Consider the following 16,855-nt stretch of genomic DNA (forward strand, 5'->3'; position numbering starts at 1 on the left):
TTGTATGTTTTAATAAAAGCCTTGCATATGTTCACAGATCTTGCTCTGGTTTGTAATCGTTGTGCAGTACAGTCAGGTGGAGGACGTGGTTTCTCATCTCAGTGGAGGTTTCCGGATGATTTGAGTGAGGGTGTGTGTCTTGTTGGGAGGAGTTGCTGTGTGAATATATTTGTGTGTATGTTTAAGGGGTGTGTGAGGAGGGTGATAAGGCAGAACTCTTTTATCTTTAACTCACCACCCATCAGAGTTGGCGCTGTAAATGTGTCACGCTTATACACTCAGAAGTGTATTTGTACTCTTTGTGACCTTGTGAATATTATTGTTCTTTAGAATAATTGTACTTAAAAAAAAAGTACTTAATTTGTTTTATTTGAAGTAGGTTGTACTTTTGTGCATCAGAAACATGTAGACCAGAATTTGCACCTTCAAAAAGGTAAGACAATTTATAATTTGACTTTAATTTATTATTCATTATGATTATTTTTAATTTATTATTTGTATTTTATTAGTAATTTCTTTTAAGTAGCATCATGAATTTTTCACACGGAAGATAGGCCATCAGCGGAAATTAAAGATGGGTGTATTCACAGCAGTTTGACAGCTTTCATAAACAAAAACCAAAAATAGCCGTAATCAGCATGTGGCCATAAGAATGAGCAGGTTCCCTTTCATACAGAGCGACATTTAACTGAATGTGTCTGCGCTGATAATAACAGACGTCCATTACAAACCACACAGAAAGCTGAGAGGAGATGTGCTTAACCTCAACTAACTCATTCACCACTATCAACAGAGTTCAGAATGGAGGAGGAGGGTCTTTAAAAGGGAAATTTGGAGAAATGTGGAACAGAACTGTGGTTTTGAGTTCGCTGGAACAGAGGAGAGAAAAACAGCGATGACAGTCGTAAGAGTGGCCTTATGCTTTCTGATGATTCAAAGCATCTTTAAAGGTCAGTTTCAAACAATTAATCACAATCTTTAAATATATTTTCAAATACACAGTCAGAAGAGATTTGAATAAAATGATTTAATCCTTTAATTAATACAATTATGTAATTATTGATTGATAAACCTGTTATTTTAATGTTATATAGTGTGCATTTGTACATAGATCCAGTGGGGCCCAGAAGTCCAAGAGTGATTTTTATTTTTTATTACAAATGATATTATGAGGAAAACAATTAATGTGAATTAGGTTTATTAACATAAAATGAACATGAATTTGATAAAGTGTTTGGTTTGCCTTTTGCTTTAACCAGATGATCATGATTTGAGATGTTTCTTGAGTTTCACTGAAAATCTTACTGTCTGAAATATCACTAATTTTCCTTAGAAATGATATAGAATTGTATATATTCCTTCTTTTAAATGTATAACTTTTTACATTTTTACAGGTTTTATAAAATATCCCAATTGTTCATGTTATATATACAGTAATATAAATGCATAAATATTAAAAACAACAAATAATACTAAATAACTTCATAATAATACTAATAATAAAACAACAAAAAAATCAATAACAAAAAAAATTTAAATAAAAAAAAAAAATATAACAGTAGATTCTTATTTCAAAATGAAAATGTTAATCAAGGATGTTCTTAGATATAACAATTAATTTTAGGTTTTATAAATATTATACATTTAAAAAAAAATTAAATATTATGTTTTTATAATGCAAAAGTAATGCTCATCTCAATTGAAAAATAAAAAAAATAAATAATAAAGAAACATTACTCATATATAATTTAATATAAATAGTAATATGAATACTTAAATGTTATACATTACACATAAATATCTTTAAAATAAATATTATTAAACATGACTCTTATATACTGTATTATTAGTAACATGCATTTAAATAATTGTAAATCTAACATGTTAGAAGGATGCATGTCAGTATGTATTTCCATTTTAAATTGAAAATGTTAATCCAGGTTTTTCACTCTTCACCTCAGATATAACAGTGAAGACAGAAACAATGGATGTTTGTGCCTCTTGCCATAAAAACGCCACCTGTAATGATAAAACGGATGGATCTGGGGGGAAAGTGTGCAACTGCATGTATGGATTTGTTGGCAATGGGAGGACCTACTGTCAAGGTTTGATTATCCTGAGAACTGTTTAATAGCTGAGCATACCTTTTTGATTGATAAACCTATATGTTATGTTTGTTTTAATACAGATAAAGATGAGTGTCAGCTGGGTAAAATCTGTGGCGATCACACCAAGTGTCACAACACATACGGCAGCTATTACTGCACCTGTCTCGCAGGCTACAGCCCATCCAATCACATGAACACATTCATACCCAATGATGGAACGTACTGCCATGGTGAGTTTTCATTTCAGTAAATGAGTGCATTTGTAGACCTGTGTCACTGGAGCTCCAGCATATCTTCCCCTTAAGGTTGTTGTTTCCTGACTGAAACACAGGAGGTGCAGAGACGTTGCAGGAAGGGTGTGAGCATGGTTTTGAAAGTGATATATCCTGAATGGTTTAATTGGTTAAAAACTTCTGCAAAACTTATTGCTCGACTGTGGCTAAACAATGCTAAATGGGAGTTGCTTCAAGTGGAATGTGTCAAAAATACATTATGAGGATTCTTTTTGACAAAGTGGTTTGAAATTAAATGAGCAGAATTACTTTAAAAAATCAAATGTTTATATTTCTTGACCAGTAGGTGGTTTTGAAACTTCATGTAACTATAAGGACATGCTTGTTATGACTGGTACCAAGTTTAGTCTCAATAAAAACCCTTTTAATACCTTCAAAGCACGATATTGATGACACATACCAAATTTTATAATGATGTGCCAATGCAAGGTTAATATCAAGTGAAAAATTGGCATGTCGAACGAATCTAAAGAGACCAGTCTCATTATATTTTGGTCGAACCATTAAGTTATGAGTAAAAATATGCTTTTTTATAACTCATGACCAGTAGGTGGCGCTGTGCTGAAAATGTGCAGGTACCTTCTGGTTGTGGTTATTATGAGACACACCAATTTTGGTTTAAGTACACTAAGGCCCTGTCCATACGAACGCAGCTTTTGCTATGCGATTTAGACGTTTGTCCACACGTAAACGCTGCACCAGGTCACTGAAAGTGTAATCGTGTAGACAAGCGAAACCGGAGATTTTAGCTTGTGATGTCGGACATGCGCTGTTATCTACGCCTACTAGACTTTTTCAGGCTTCTGATTGGCAAACATTGCTTTACGGTTGAGATTATATCACCACCTGTTGGTTTGGCATGCTCTTGACAGTGCTTCATAGCATGCGTTTGCATTTTCATGTGGACTGACTATAAACTCTGTTTCTAAAAATACCCATGTACATGTGGACATGGCCTAAAGCAGGGGTTTTCAAACCTGTCCTGGAGGACCCACAGCACTGCACTGCATTTTGTATGTCTCTATCAGTCACACCCAGTTCAGTCTTGCAGTCTCTGCTAATGAGCTGATGAGTGGAATCAAGTGTGTTAGATGAGGGAGATATGCAAAATGTGTGTTGCTCATCCCCTAATAATGTTGAACAGGCAGCACATTTCTCCTCTCACTTCATGATGTTGTTTTTGCATGTACTGTAGATATAGACGAGTGTGGCGTGCAGGGGGTCTGTGGTGAAGGAGGTCTCTGTCACAACACAGAGGGAGATTTCACCTGCTCCTGTCAGACAGGTTACACAGTCCAGGATGGGTCAGAGCCCTTTAATCCAAACTGGGATGCAGCTTACTGCAAGGGTAAGAACAGAGCCATTGCACTTCGAAAGTCATACATAAATCACTCATTTGGACCTCTATAGAAATATCACCTAATTTACAAGAACACTGTTTGTTTTAGTCACATGCCAATAATTGATAAAAAATTTATTAAACAAGTAAATAAATAATTATTATTATTATTAGTTGTGCTTTCTTAAGACATTAATGATACTTCAAATTGTGTGGCTTATTGAGTAGAGATAAGATTTACATTGGGACCTGACAAGAGACCAAAGTATAACAGACCTGTGCTTGGCAACCACCTAGTAATGCCCTAGTAACAATCCAGATCACCTGAGCAACCATTCAACAGCTCAACTTAGTAACTATATAGCTAAAATATGTTGAAATCACCCTGAACACAACCACCACAACACCTAATCAGACTTCTCAGAAAACTATTGCTACAAAGCAGAGCACCCTATCAACAATCCAGGAGTACCTTAGTAACTGCCTAGCAACCTCTTAAAATACAGTAGCAATGGCATAGATTCTTAAATACTGAGAAAGTTGCGTAACGAGAAAACTGTCAAGTGTATATATATATATATATATATATATATATATATATATATATATATATATATATATATATAGCCTATATATATAATGTGTGTGTGTGCTTTTTATAAATGTTAATATTACTTTGATGTAATGGATCTGTTTGTGTGTGTATGTATTCTATAGTGATAGACTGTGGATCTCCTCCATCAGTCCTCCACGCTGAGCAGCTCTCCCCCACGATCACACACTACAACAGTGAACTCCAGTACGGCTGCAGAGAGGAATTTCAGTGGAAGAGAGGACAGAATTCCTCAGTCTGTGGTCTGGATGGAAAATGGCACGGACCCAGTCTGGTCTGTGAAGGTAATACTTACGTTTGAGCAAATCAGTCTGCCAGATCTTGAATTAAGATGCACTAAAGTCAACATGAAATGTACATAACTCATTATGTTTTGATAATGTAACATTTAAACACACACACATACACACACATGCAGGTTGGAATTTTATTGTGTATTTTTACTGATGCAATATAATCCATTTTTACATAGAGGTGGACTGTGGGGAGCCTCATGTTTTTCCTCAGTCAACAACGGTTTGGAATAACATCTCACGCATGGGATCATTGGCACTGTATGTGTGCGACCCACATTTTTATAACAGTGGGCATGAGAATGTATCAGTATGTACTGCTCATGGGACATGGAGTCGTCCTGACTTCCAGTGTGAAGGTATCTATTTTTTTCTATTATGCGCATGGAAATATGACACTGAATCTCAAGCAAAGAATGTGTTGTGTTTGTGTTTGTGTGTGTTTAGAGATACAGTGCGGTTCTCCTCCGGTCCTGCCTCACTCGGTGTTATTCTGGAACGGTGTCAGTAAGATTGGTTCTGTGGCTCTGTATGGCTGTGATGTTGGATATCGCAGTTTGGTTACAGGAAATGTGTCTGTGTGTGAAAGTGATGGTCAGTGGAGTAACCCAGACTATTCTTGTGAAGGTACAGAGAATCTTGTCACATTTTTTAAGGAATAGTTTGCCAAAAAAATTAAATATCATTATAATGTTCATGCTTAGCTTAATTTAAAATGCAAACATTAAATCCACAAGTAAAAGCGTTATTATTTTGGAGTTTGTAGAACATATTATGTTATGTTTAATAAAAACAGACCAACTTTAATTCTTAAGTTAATGCAACAACAACAACAACAACAACAAAAAAATCAGTTTCTGCCTTAAACTTTTAAGTATAATTGAATTGCCTGTACAAGTCATTGCAACTTAGATTATATTAAACTGACTTAAAAAATCGAGTTAAATCTCATAACTTAAAGGAGTAGTTCACCAAAAAAGAAAAACTTGCTAAAAATATACTCACCCTCAGGCCATCCAAAACATAGATGAGTTTGTTTCTTCATCGGAACACATTTGTAGTGATTTAGAATTGCGTCACTTACTCACAAATGGATCTTATGCATTGAATGGGTGCCGTCAGAATGAGAGTCCAAACAGTAAAATAAAACAGGAAAAACATATGTTGCTATGACTGGAGTATATTTTAAAAAATCCTGAAGATGGTTGCCTCATGTTTTTGAAGTTTCTCAACTTCTGATTTTTCATAGTGTATAACTTCCACCCTAATCAATGTAAGTCCTCTTTATACTGCAGTGATTCAGTCATGACCACTGACATGTCATTTCCTTCTCAACAGAGATTGTGTGTGGGGAGCCGCCTATAATGCCCCTCACTGTGCACATATGGAATGGCAGAGTCACATTTAACAGCACTGTAACATATCACTGCAAACACGGTTACTATCCTAAACAAGGACTTAATATATCTGTGTGTGCTGAGAATGGTTACTGGACAAAACCAGCTCTTTTGTGCGAAGGTATTTGTTTACATTTTTTTAACTCAAAGTTAACTTTTTTTTAAGTAAATGCACTCACTTTGTATGTAATGTGTGAACTGAAGACATTTTCAAGGTTTTTGTTGTTTCTCAGAGGTGAAGTGTGGAGTACCGCCCTCTCTCCCCCTCTCTGTTATGATATGGAGAGGACAGACTAAAGTTGGATCTAGTGTGTCTTATAAGTGCATTGAGGGATTTTATAATGTTAGGAAAGGAGATACATCAGTGTGCGATTCAGAGGGAATCTGGAGTCATCCTGATTTTCTGTGTCAAGGTATTTTTATGCTTTTTTTCTTGTTCTTTTTATTTTGTGAATGGGTCATTCTCACGAAACTGTCATTTATTTAGTTCAATTTTGATTCAGTTTAATTCAATAGCTGAATGACAGTGTGAATGTTAAAAGCTCTTTAGTTATGAAACAAACTAAGTTCAACAAAGTAACTCTACAATAGATAATAGTGTGATTATTCAGCTCGGATCAAGTCGGTTAAGTATTTTTTTAAAATGCTTCATGCATTTTCAGAAAAAAATGCTGATTTTGTCCCATCATACTTGCTTATAAAATCGAAGGTGTATCATTTACATTTATCAGATCCTTTTATCCAAAACGACTTACAATGCAGTATCCTTTCTGACAACAAAGGAATAGTTCACACAATAATAAAGATCAGTTGAAAATGTAGTCACCTGATGACATCCATGTTTGAGTTTATTTCTTCATCTGAAAAGATTTGGAGAAATGTAGCATTACATCACTTGCTCACCAATGGATGCTCTGCAGTGAATGGGTGCCGTCAGAATGAGAGTCTAAACATCTGATAAAAACATCACAATAACCCACAAGTAATCCACACGGCTCCAGTCTATCAGTTAATGTCTGGTGAAATATAAAGCTGCATGTTTGAAATAGACAAATCCATCATTAAAATGTTAGCTTTAAACCATCACTTTCTGGCCAAAAATTCAAATTCATAATCCATAATAATGCTTCCTGCAGTGAAAAAGTCCATCCCCTGTTGTCCACATCAAAATCCACTGACGTATTTGTTTTATATTTTTGTGGCTTGTAAACAGTCCTTGATCTGTGCATATTTCTCTCTTGATTCAGATGAGATGACTTTTTCCACTAGAGAAAGCAATATTATGGATTATGGAAGTAACAGTTTGTAGTTAAAACATCTCCATGATTACACGCAGCCTTTTGCTTTACAAGATGTTAACTGACGCTACATTTCTCCAAATCTGGGTGAGCACATTTTCAGCAAATGTTTGATTTTGGGTGACCTGCTCCTTTCAGGTAGATTGACCATTTCCTGAGAATGACCCCATTTGATATTTAAGCGCTGTTCTCTTTAATAAGCTGATAATATGTATGCACATGTACAGTGTGTCTGTATGTGTGTTTGTTTAGAAGTAGACTGTGGCGTCCCCGTCTCACTACCTCACTCAGTTGTGTTGTGGAATAACAGCTCCAGTCTGGGCTCTGTGGCCCTTTATGTGTGTGAAGCTGGATATCGTACTGTGGGTGAAGGAAATGTGTCATTGTGTAAGTCAGACGCAAAGTGGAGCAGAGTTAACATGAGATGTGAAGGTACTGACAACATACTGTCATTGTTTACTACATGTCATTCAAAACATATATGACTTTTTTTCTGTTTCGTGGAACAAGATTTAAGCTGTTTTACACTTTAAGGAAATAAAGAATATGCAGCATTTTTGCACTGGTCTTTATTTCTAACTCTTAACACTGGTCCCATTGAACAGAGATAAACTGTGGGCCTCCCCCAGAATGCCCACTAACAGATATACTCTGGAACAAAGCATCTACGCTGGGCAGTGTGGTTCAGTACAAATGTAAATATGGACTCAAACAGCAGAGTGACAAAAACATGACAACATGTACATCAGATGGAACATGGGAAAAAGTGTTTGTAACATGTACAGGTAAACTGAACTGAATTCCGATTATAATGACGTGCACTATGTTTAAAAGTCTGAGGTCAGTAATGTTTTAATGTTGTTGTCGTTGTTGTTGTTGTTGTTTCAAGAAATTAATACTTTTATTCAGCAAGGATGCATTAAACTGATCAAAAGTGACACAAAAGACATTAATAATGTTACAAAAGTTTTCTCTTCCAAATAAATGCCGTTCCTTTGAATTTTCTATTAATCAAAGAATACTAAAAAAAGTATCAGTGTTTTCAAAAAAATATGAAGCTGCATGACTCTTTTCAACATTGATCGTAAGAAATGTTTCTTGAGCAAAAAATCAGCCTATTAGAATGATTTCTGAAGGATCATGTGACACTGAGTTTTATATTTATACTTTTTTGATATATATATTTAAATTTATATACTTTTTTTTTTTTTTTTTTTTTTTTTTTTCTTCTATTAATTGCCATCTCTTTTGGCCAAAAGAGTGGTTTTACATGGATGCCTTTTTTACATTTTTGCTGTTTCCTGAATTGATTTAGTGTTTAATTTTACCTGAAGAGCCATGAAATAACCATGAATAAATTTTGAATATAAAATGTTGTGGAAAATTGCTTTTTTTTAACCTTAGTTTGACAACATGTGCTACAGGTACTTGTAAATTATTTTTTTGTTTGTTTTACTTTTTTTTTTTTTTTTTGTAGTTAGGATGTTGAGGTGTATGCCCATACATAAACAGACTGTCTAAAATAACCCTGCAGCAAAATAATGTGTAAATTAATTACAACTGCAATTAGAATTACAATTAGAATAACAGAACAAATTCAAGTCCTTATATTTTGAAACAGATGTTCTATATTTAGATCTACAAATTTCAGAACCATTTCTGTCGTTCTGTTTTTTTCTCTCTATAGCACACTGTGGCCCTGCACCAGAGGTGCCACATGCAGAGGTAGCATGGGACAACAGCACTGCAGTGATCCACCGCTGTGTTAAAGGACACTACAGACACACAGGAAGTGACATTTCAATATGTGACATCACTGGAAAGTGGCAGATAGCCACTCTGCATTGCAAAGGTACACATCCGCACTGTTCAGCACAAAAGGAAAGTGGACCATAGTCTCAGAAGTGTGTCTTTTGGCATAAAGTCTGGTCTAATTTGTATCTAACTTTGTGTTACAGAGTTGAAACTGACAGTTAACAATCTGGTGGTGATTAATGAAAGATGCCTGCGCTGGAATGCAGAGAATGAGGGTTATAGGGAGAAATACACAGTGAGTGTTAATGAAATAAATCTATATCTTTGCACAAGTTGTCTTCTTTAATCATCAATGAGGTTGTATATAACATCTCAACACAGGTGACATTTTTTGGATTGCGAGACTTCGAGCAGCTGTTCAGTGACAGGAGAAAAAACATCTTTAGCTCCTCTGCCCTGTGGCCTGTTCTCTGTTTGAATCTCTTGCCTGCCACAAACTACACCATAACCATTACCGCCGAGTCCACACGAGCCACGTCTACAGTTACAGCAAACACTAGCATACCAGGTACAAAACAAAAGCTGCTTTCATGCAAACATCCATAATCATAAACATTTAAAGTCCAGATGACATGGCATCTGCAATTCATTTTTACTTGTGTAATGCAACATTTCTGAGCAAAACAGGAAATTCAGTGAAAAACATTGAGCATGTCAAGTTTAACAAGATACAATGCTTTTTTAGTATATATGCGACCCTGGTTGCATAAAGTCACTGGGGTATATTTGTAGCAATAGCCAAAAATATGGGTCAAAATTATAGATTTTTCTTTTTATAAAGATCATGTTCCATGAAGATATTTTGTAAATTTCCTACCGTAAATATATCAAAACTTAATTTTTGACTAGTAATATGCATTGCTAAGAATTCATTTGGACAACTTTAAAGGTGATTTTCTCAATATTTAGATTTTTTTGCACCCTCAGATTCCAGATATTCAAATAGTTGTATCTCAGCCAAATATTGTCCTATCCTAACAAACCATACATCAATGGAAAGCTTATTTATTCAACTTTCAGATGATGTATAAATCTCAGTTTCGAAAAATTTACCCTTATGACTGGTTTTGTGGTCCAGGGTCACATATTGTTGTTTGCTATTATTGCTTGTAACTTATACTGCATTAACTGGCAATGCATTACTGCAATATCTTTTTAGAAAAGTTGCATTTTTGCAACAGCTGCCTATGGAAATGCCTTAAATCTATTTAAACTGACCAATAGTTTGTACAGACTAGTGTTATTATAGTAGTTAAGCAGTTTTTTAAATTGTCATTTTTATTGATTTTTTTTTTTAATTTTACAATTTTTTTTAACATGCCTATATTTTATCTCAGTTATTTTTAAAAACTTTTTTTTATTCCTTAGTTCATGTTGACTAAAAGACACAAACACTTGCATTAAATCATTTGGGTTTCTTGTGCTCTGTTAGTCCCCCCCACACCAGAAATCAAATACAGTGAAGTAGAAGCTTCATCGCTCACTCTCAAATTACGGAGGTCGACCAACACACTTGACTCAATATGGTAAGGACTTTAACATCACTTTACATAAACAGTTAATACCATCTGAGCACATACTGTAATTTACAGTGGGGTTTAAACAGCTGAGACCAGACTGAAAATGCATCTATTTTGCATATTTTTCTAATTTAATACAAATGGTTTAATTACAAATATTTTATTAGCATTTTTGAAAATGAGAAGTGAAAAATTTACTTGAATTTGAGGATGTCTTTATGTCTTCTTTGCTTTTATGGCAGCTGACGTGAACAAAATCTTGTTTAAATGCTCAGTGTCAGAAATTTGCTGAAAACAGTACAGTCTTAAATATTAATAAAATATAATAAACTTAAAGAGATGGTCCACCCAAAAATTTTAATTGTTATCATAAAAGCAGGTATTCTGAAGAATGTTGATAACCAATAGTTTCAGGTCCCTCAGAGTTTGTCCATATAATGGAAGTCAATGGGAACCAAAACGTTTCGGTTACCAACATTCTTCAAAATATTTGTTTTTATGTCCCACAGAAGAAAGAAAGTCACACAGGCTTGGAATGACATAAGGGTGAATAAATTATAAGAGATCCCTTTAAATATAAAAATAAATAATAAAAATAAACTGCAAATAAATTCCTAAAGCTGTTTATTTACAGGTTTTAAAAAACTCTCCACTGCAAACTGCATGTGCTCTTCACTGCATATGCCGAATATTTCAGCTATTGTAGATAATTCTGAATTCAGTTGCTGTGAATGATTTGTTTGTGTGTGTCTGTGTGTTCAGCATGTACCAGGTGTTTGTGATACCAGTCGAGGGTGTGATGCTGTTTGACTGCAGCTCATCCATAAGTCCACGCTTCCTCGCGCAGCAGAGATGTGACAGAGGCTACGTCACGGCCCAGATACAGCTCAGTGGTCTGGCTGCAGAAATCAACTTCACTGTAGGAGATCAGCAGCTGTATGGAGACTTCTTCAACGCACCTCTGGAAAATGGAAGAGACTATTATATTATCCTCCGCACTGTGTGTCAGTGGGGAAAGGTGGGTAGATGTCTTCTGTAAAATGAATGCATTTAATACTTTTTTGATTGGTTCTCTAATTTCTCTCTCTGTTTTCTTTGGTAGTCTAGAACACAGTCCTGCGTGATCTGGGCTAAAGCCAGAGGTAAAGATCATAAATAAACACTGCTTTGTGACACCTACAAATTCTGTGTAAAACATGTGAAGTGGTTCTATATAAACCATTTCTCTTCTCACTTTAGGAACATCTTACATCATGAAGATATCTGCTCTTGTAACTGTTGGATCCATAGGTGCTGTTGGCTCAGTCTTTGTCATGGGATACTGGTACAGCTGGTGAGACTGCAGTGTTGAATTTTTATTAATTAACAGGATGAAAACATTGTGCCTCATATTTCTTGTAAGCACTGTCAAATTATTCCCTGTGTGTTTTTTTTTTTACAGGTACTGTAAAAAGTCCAGTCCCAGATTTATTTCTGCAGCAATATAAACCATCTTAACATGTTATACTGATTCCTTGAAATAAAGGCGATTTGTTATAAAACTGAGTCGTCGAGTCATTCAAAAACATTCTGCAATATATTACTGAATTGAGGGCTATATTTTGTTATAATGAAAACAACTAAAACACTTGAGGAAAAATTGTGAGGTGCAAACAGCCTGAGTTAAGAAAAAAAAAAATGAAAATATAGCAGCTATCAGAATTCATCATGGTTCTCAGAGTATAATATTGAACTATTAAATGTTGTCCAGACTGTCATAGTGTTAATAAGGATGGATCACATAGGATTTTTAAAACATAAATCTGTCCTTTAGATGGCAGTGCACTACCACTGTTCATCAGAATGACAATGAAATGGTGTGTCTCTTAAATAAGAGTAATTGCTAAAAAAATTAATTAGGCCTGCCTGACCTACTTGGTACAGCGTGCCACTACAATGGTGGTTAACAAACACATCACTTCATTAGATGCAGGCTGCTGCATACTGCTTTTCATGACACCACATTTTTATTAAAATATAACATTTTATTTCCATATTTCAGTATTTCAATAATAGTGTTGTTGTATTGTTGTATTACTGAGATACTTTTATAGTTTTATTAATATTTTAAATTAATTTATATTTTTATATTTACTGTTATTTTTTATTTTATTTATTTTTTTTTGGTTAAAGTTTTAGTAATTTTGTTGGGTGGTATCGTAATTTTTGTATATAGGTTATATTTATTTTTAAATCAGTTTTAGTTTTAGTTATTTTACCAGATCAAGTTCAACTAAATGAAAATGAGAAATGCTGCCTTGTCTACTAACTGAAGTAAAAAAAAAAAAAAAAAAGTTTTTTTTCTTTTATTTCAGTTAAAGTTCTGCACGTAACTAAAATAAAAATCATTAAATAAATTAAAATGGCAGCTCAAATCATAAGTCAAATGTTAAATGGATTTTCATTTTCCTCGTTTGATGAAGGATAAAGCATTATTATAAAGAAAATGAAATTAAATTAGATTTTTTTTTTATTATCAGTCCATTATAGGTATAAACATAAAAAACAACAAAAATATGAATCCACTATAAATGGTGCTAAACTGAGCTAAACTTGCTGCAGGTTCAGTCGATGAGAGAAAGCGTGTCGTGGGCGTGTCTTCTTAGCTTCAGGCTGTCAATCACCGAGAGAGCGCGCGTGGACTGCTGCTATAATGTCTCCCCTCAGACAATTTTATCGAATTGACAGACCGCAACAAATCCAGTTTTGGTAACAGTTTTAATATTTTATATAATTCCGTGCAAGTGAGGAAAAAATGTGTACTTTTTCTTGAAACTGAATTTCTATTCAAATGAAGATTATTTCACAGCAAAACATAACCTAGTTGATATGTTGTAAATTCGTATTTTATATTTTATTTTTTTGCTGTGTTTTCAACATAAACATTCACTCCATGTCGAATTCCTGTGGTCAAAGTCAACAAAGTTTCAAGTGACTGTCAGGTATAATGGTATTGATTACATCACTGAGGTGAGCTCCTTTACTGATTTCCATTCTAAACAATACCATATTAATATTTAATATTTGGTTAGGATTTACTGGACCACATTATTGGGATGTTTATTCAGTAAAAAACGTCATTAACATTATACAAATTAACTTTCATTCCAGTGCGAATATTGAACATTATACACATGTGCATACAAAAATTAAAGAGATAAAAGAAAAACAAATAAATATAAAGTGCCAGGTAGAATAATAACATAAAAATCAGAAAGAGGGTATAAAAATATGAAGAAATGCTTTATAAAGCTCACAAATTTTTGAATATTTTTATTTGTTTCAGGCTGTGATGTTCAACCTAAAATAGGAGTAGATGTGTCCCAAAAATACCTAACACATCTAACGGCTTGCTTTCAAATAGATCTTTAATATGTTTTTGGACCTCAGAAGTCTTAATATTACCTTTTGATGGCCTCATAATGGATGATAATTTGTCATTGCCTTTTCTCCTAAATCTTAGATCTCACTCTGCCAGAGGAGGTGATGTTCAGTGACCATCTGCAGAGGTTCAAAAGCCACCTGCCTCCATTTCAAACAATGATTCTGAGGCTGAACATCACGATAGTCTCAGATCCTGTTCTCAATTCATCAGTTAATCTCTTAGAAGAGGTTGTTTTTAGGTACAAAATACAATATATTTATTTCAAGAACTGAATATGTGTCTTTCAGAACTGTCAAAAACAGCCTAAACATAACACAGACCTGCATCTTGATAAAAAGAAAAAAAATATTGTGCAGTTCTTTTACAAAATAATGAAAGTTATTAAATTATATGTATTTAAAAGCTTTAATGCACTTGTCAAAATAACAAAAATATAATCATACGATACAGTTTTAGGCAAAGTAACAGGTGCCACGTTTACTTTAAATGGTACAGAAGAGTTCCGAAAAGAGGCAGTACTGAACGAAGAGGTAATCGTCCAAACTGAGTCATGATAAATTAAATATCTCTCTTGGATGTGCTATTCGCAGCTTATGAAGAAGTTTTGTATATTTAAATACCAGCTATGATTTCTCAACAGTCTCTGATGTTGCCTGTTGAAGTTCAAATGGATTGCTTTCCAAAACAAGCGCCCAATTATTCCTTTGCACAAATGCAAGATTTTCTAAATGTCACCTGTGAACCAACAGAAGAACATTTCCCTTTAAAAGATATTTTCTAAGAAGATAAAACTTGACTTATACATAGCAAAATATACACATTGTCTCAATGTCAGTGCATTAGATAACAACATATCAAAGCAAAGGTGTTTATTTTTAAGAAGGAAGCACAAGAACGCTGTCCAAGTAAATCATTTGACAAAAATAAATTTGTTTTGGTTTTAAATGATAAAACAATTGATGCACTGTTCAAACTGTCAATAAATTCCAATAAATAGCTCAAAAGTGCAAATACCAATTGCTTTTCAATTTTATTTAATGCAGTTACAAGCAGAAAGTGTGACTGTATTGTGCCATTATATTGCATATAAAAGTCAATAATAATTATATTTCATTTATAGTCACCTCTGCTGATAAACACATGGCTGAGTTGGAGGTCCTGCAAATGCCGGAAAGCAGCTTTGCTTACATCACCTTCAAGGAGCCAAAATCTCCAGGTATGGGAAATTGCTGTTCATATTTAATCACAATCAAAGAGTGGTTCCTGCTGCAGATTGCTCTTCTAATCTCCAGTGACTTCAAAACCTTTCATTCCAGCTCGAGGTCTTATGCTGAGATGGAATTAAACCTGCCTCTTTCACCACATAATCATAAACTGTGTTTACCAGACCAGCTTATGTCCAACAGACAGCTGCCAGCTGAGATAATGCCACCAGTTTATAAGCAGTGAGTTTGTCGCTTTTGTTATAACATGGAGAGAAGGCTGTAAATAATTGGTAAATTAAATATGTTAAGGCATCTAGAAGAGGCTTGTTTTCACTTGCAATTCTGAGTCAACATTAAATGGCATTCACAACCAATTGCATACTTTGACATATTTTCAAGGATATTCAATGAAATTATTTATTTTGCGGTACTGTACAGTAGAAGTATGGTGTGTTCAAAGGTTTGTATTGTTTTTTTTTAACAACATACTGATTGGTTAGATTAAGTGTCTTTCCGAAATACAGCGTGTGCCATTGTAAAAACTGTGAATCTGTTTCTCACAGCCTCGTTTTCATCCACATTAAATTTCATGTTGACTTTATAATCAATGAAAACTCTACTCATAATAATAATAATAATACATATGACAAAGTAAATAATATGTACTGTGCTTTTCCTAGGCATTTTATGTCAAACAGTGATTGTGAAAATTTGGAAAAAGCAGTTTGGGTGGCAAAGAAACATCCAAAATGTTTGGCTTGATTTTTACTTGCTGGTAATGTGGATATGTAGATAATAATGTGAGAAATTTAGCGTGCATCCAAAAAAAAATGGTGTATATTTACAAGAAACATCTACACAAATGAATATTTTGGCCATTTTTGTCTTTAGTCAAGTATGATGGCTGGACAAAGCTTTTTTTATAGAGCCCCTAAACCCCACTGTTTTTTTTTGTGCAGAACCACAGGTAGCTAAGCCATTGGTCCACGTTCAGTCACTCCCAGAGCTTCCCACACTGCTGAAGGTGGAGTTGGAACAGGTTGCAGAACCCAAAGACAATATGGGCCAGTTTCACTTCACCAACAGTACAGTGATGGTTCCTGAAAACATCTTCAGTAATCTCTCCATCTTGAGGAGAAAATTTCCACAGTAAGAGAGGTGTGAGAGAGCCACACGTGGATGAAATGTTCTCACCACTGTTTATTGTGAAAATAGATGGTAAGGCAGTATGCAATATTTATCTCACTTTAAAAAAAAAAAAAAAAAATATTGCATATATGCAATACAATGCAATATTACTCTTTTTTATATTTTATTAATGATTTCAAGATTGTAAGTTAATGTTTTTACAGAGTTGCTGAGTAAGTGTGCTTCAAATGCAGGTGAGCTTTTTAAGTTTCTCTAATCATTTCAGATATAACCTAAACATATATTTTCCATTATAAAATACTCACTGTTACAATAGTATAGCAACAAGATGATATAGTGATGTATTATTATTTTGAGAAGTACTTTCTACCCCACCTTTGATTTATTAATCTAAAATATGC

General features: G+C 34.2%; 1 protein-coding gene across 5 annotated transcripts; it reads left to right on the forward strand.

Moving 5' to 3' along the window:
• The first annotated feature begins 206 nt into the window (after positions 1-206).
• LOC109078163 (sushi domain-containing protein 1-like) lies at positions 207-12,217 on the forward strand. 5 transcript variants are annotated; one of them, XR_002015704.2, is made up of 20 exons: positions 207-433; positions 794-950; positions 1,962-2,105; positions 2,189-2,338; positions 3,597-3,749; positions 4,458-4,637; positions 4,826-5,005; positions 5,094-5,273; positions 5,985-6,164; positions 6,277-6,456; positions 7,594-7,773; positions 7,947-8,126; positions 9,029-9,193; positions 9,300-9,391; positions 9,478-9,664; positions 10,589-10,682; positions 11,439-11,694; positions 11,784-11,818; positions 11,916-12,009; positions 12,118-12,217. XR_002015704.2 is itself a non-coding variant. In XM_019093473.2 (20 exons), exons 2-20 carry the CDS (start codon positions 896-898, stop codon positions 12,161-12,163), a joined length of 2,736 nt encoding a protein of 911 aa, XP_018949018.2. In that variant the 5' UTR covers positions 207-433; positions 794-895; the 3' UTR covers positions 12,164-12,217. The 5 variants fall into 5 exon arrangements, 4 of the variants coding, with proteins under 4 accessions (XP_018949018.2, XP_042608545.1, XP_018949019.2 ...); XM_019093473.2 differs by having other exon boundaries at positions 11,779-11,818; XM_042752611.1 differs by lacking the exon at positions 7,947-8,126 and having other exon boundaries at positions 11,779-11,818.
• Positions 12,218-16,855: the final 4,638 nt, after the last annotated feature.

This window comes from Cyprinus carpio, chromosome A5, assembly GCF_018340385.1.
Source record: "Cyprinus carpio isolate SPL01 chromosome A5, ASM1834038v1, whole genome shotgun sequence".
Lineage (NCBI taxonomy): Eukaryota > Metazoa > Chordata > Actinopteri > Cypriniformes > Cyprinidae > Cyprinus > Cyprinus carpio.

What these genes read in the sequence shown, in the direction of transcription:
- LOC109078163 (XM_019093473.2), top strand. Translation starts at nt 896, where the DNA reads ATGACAGTCGTAAGAGTGGCCTTATGCTTTCTGATGATTCAAAGCATC. An exon ending in TGATGGAACGTACTGCCATG is followed by an intron (nt 2,339 to 3,596) that starts GTGAGTTTTCAT and finishes CATGTACTGTAG; the next exon opens with ATATAGACGAGTGTGGCGTG. An exon ending in ACCAGCTCTTTTGTGCGAAG is followed by an intron (nt 6,165 to 6,276) that starts GTATTTGTTTAC and finishes GTTGTTTCTCAG; the next exon opens with AGGTGAAGTGTGGAGTACCG.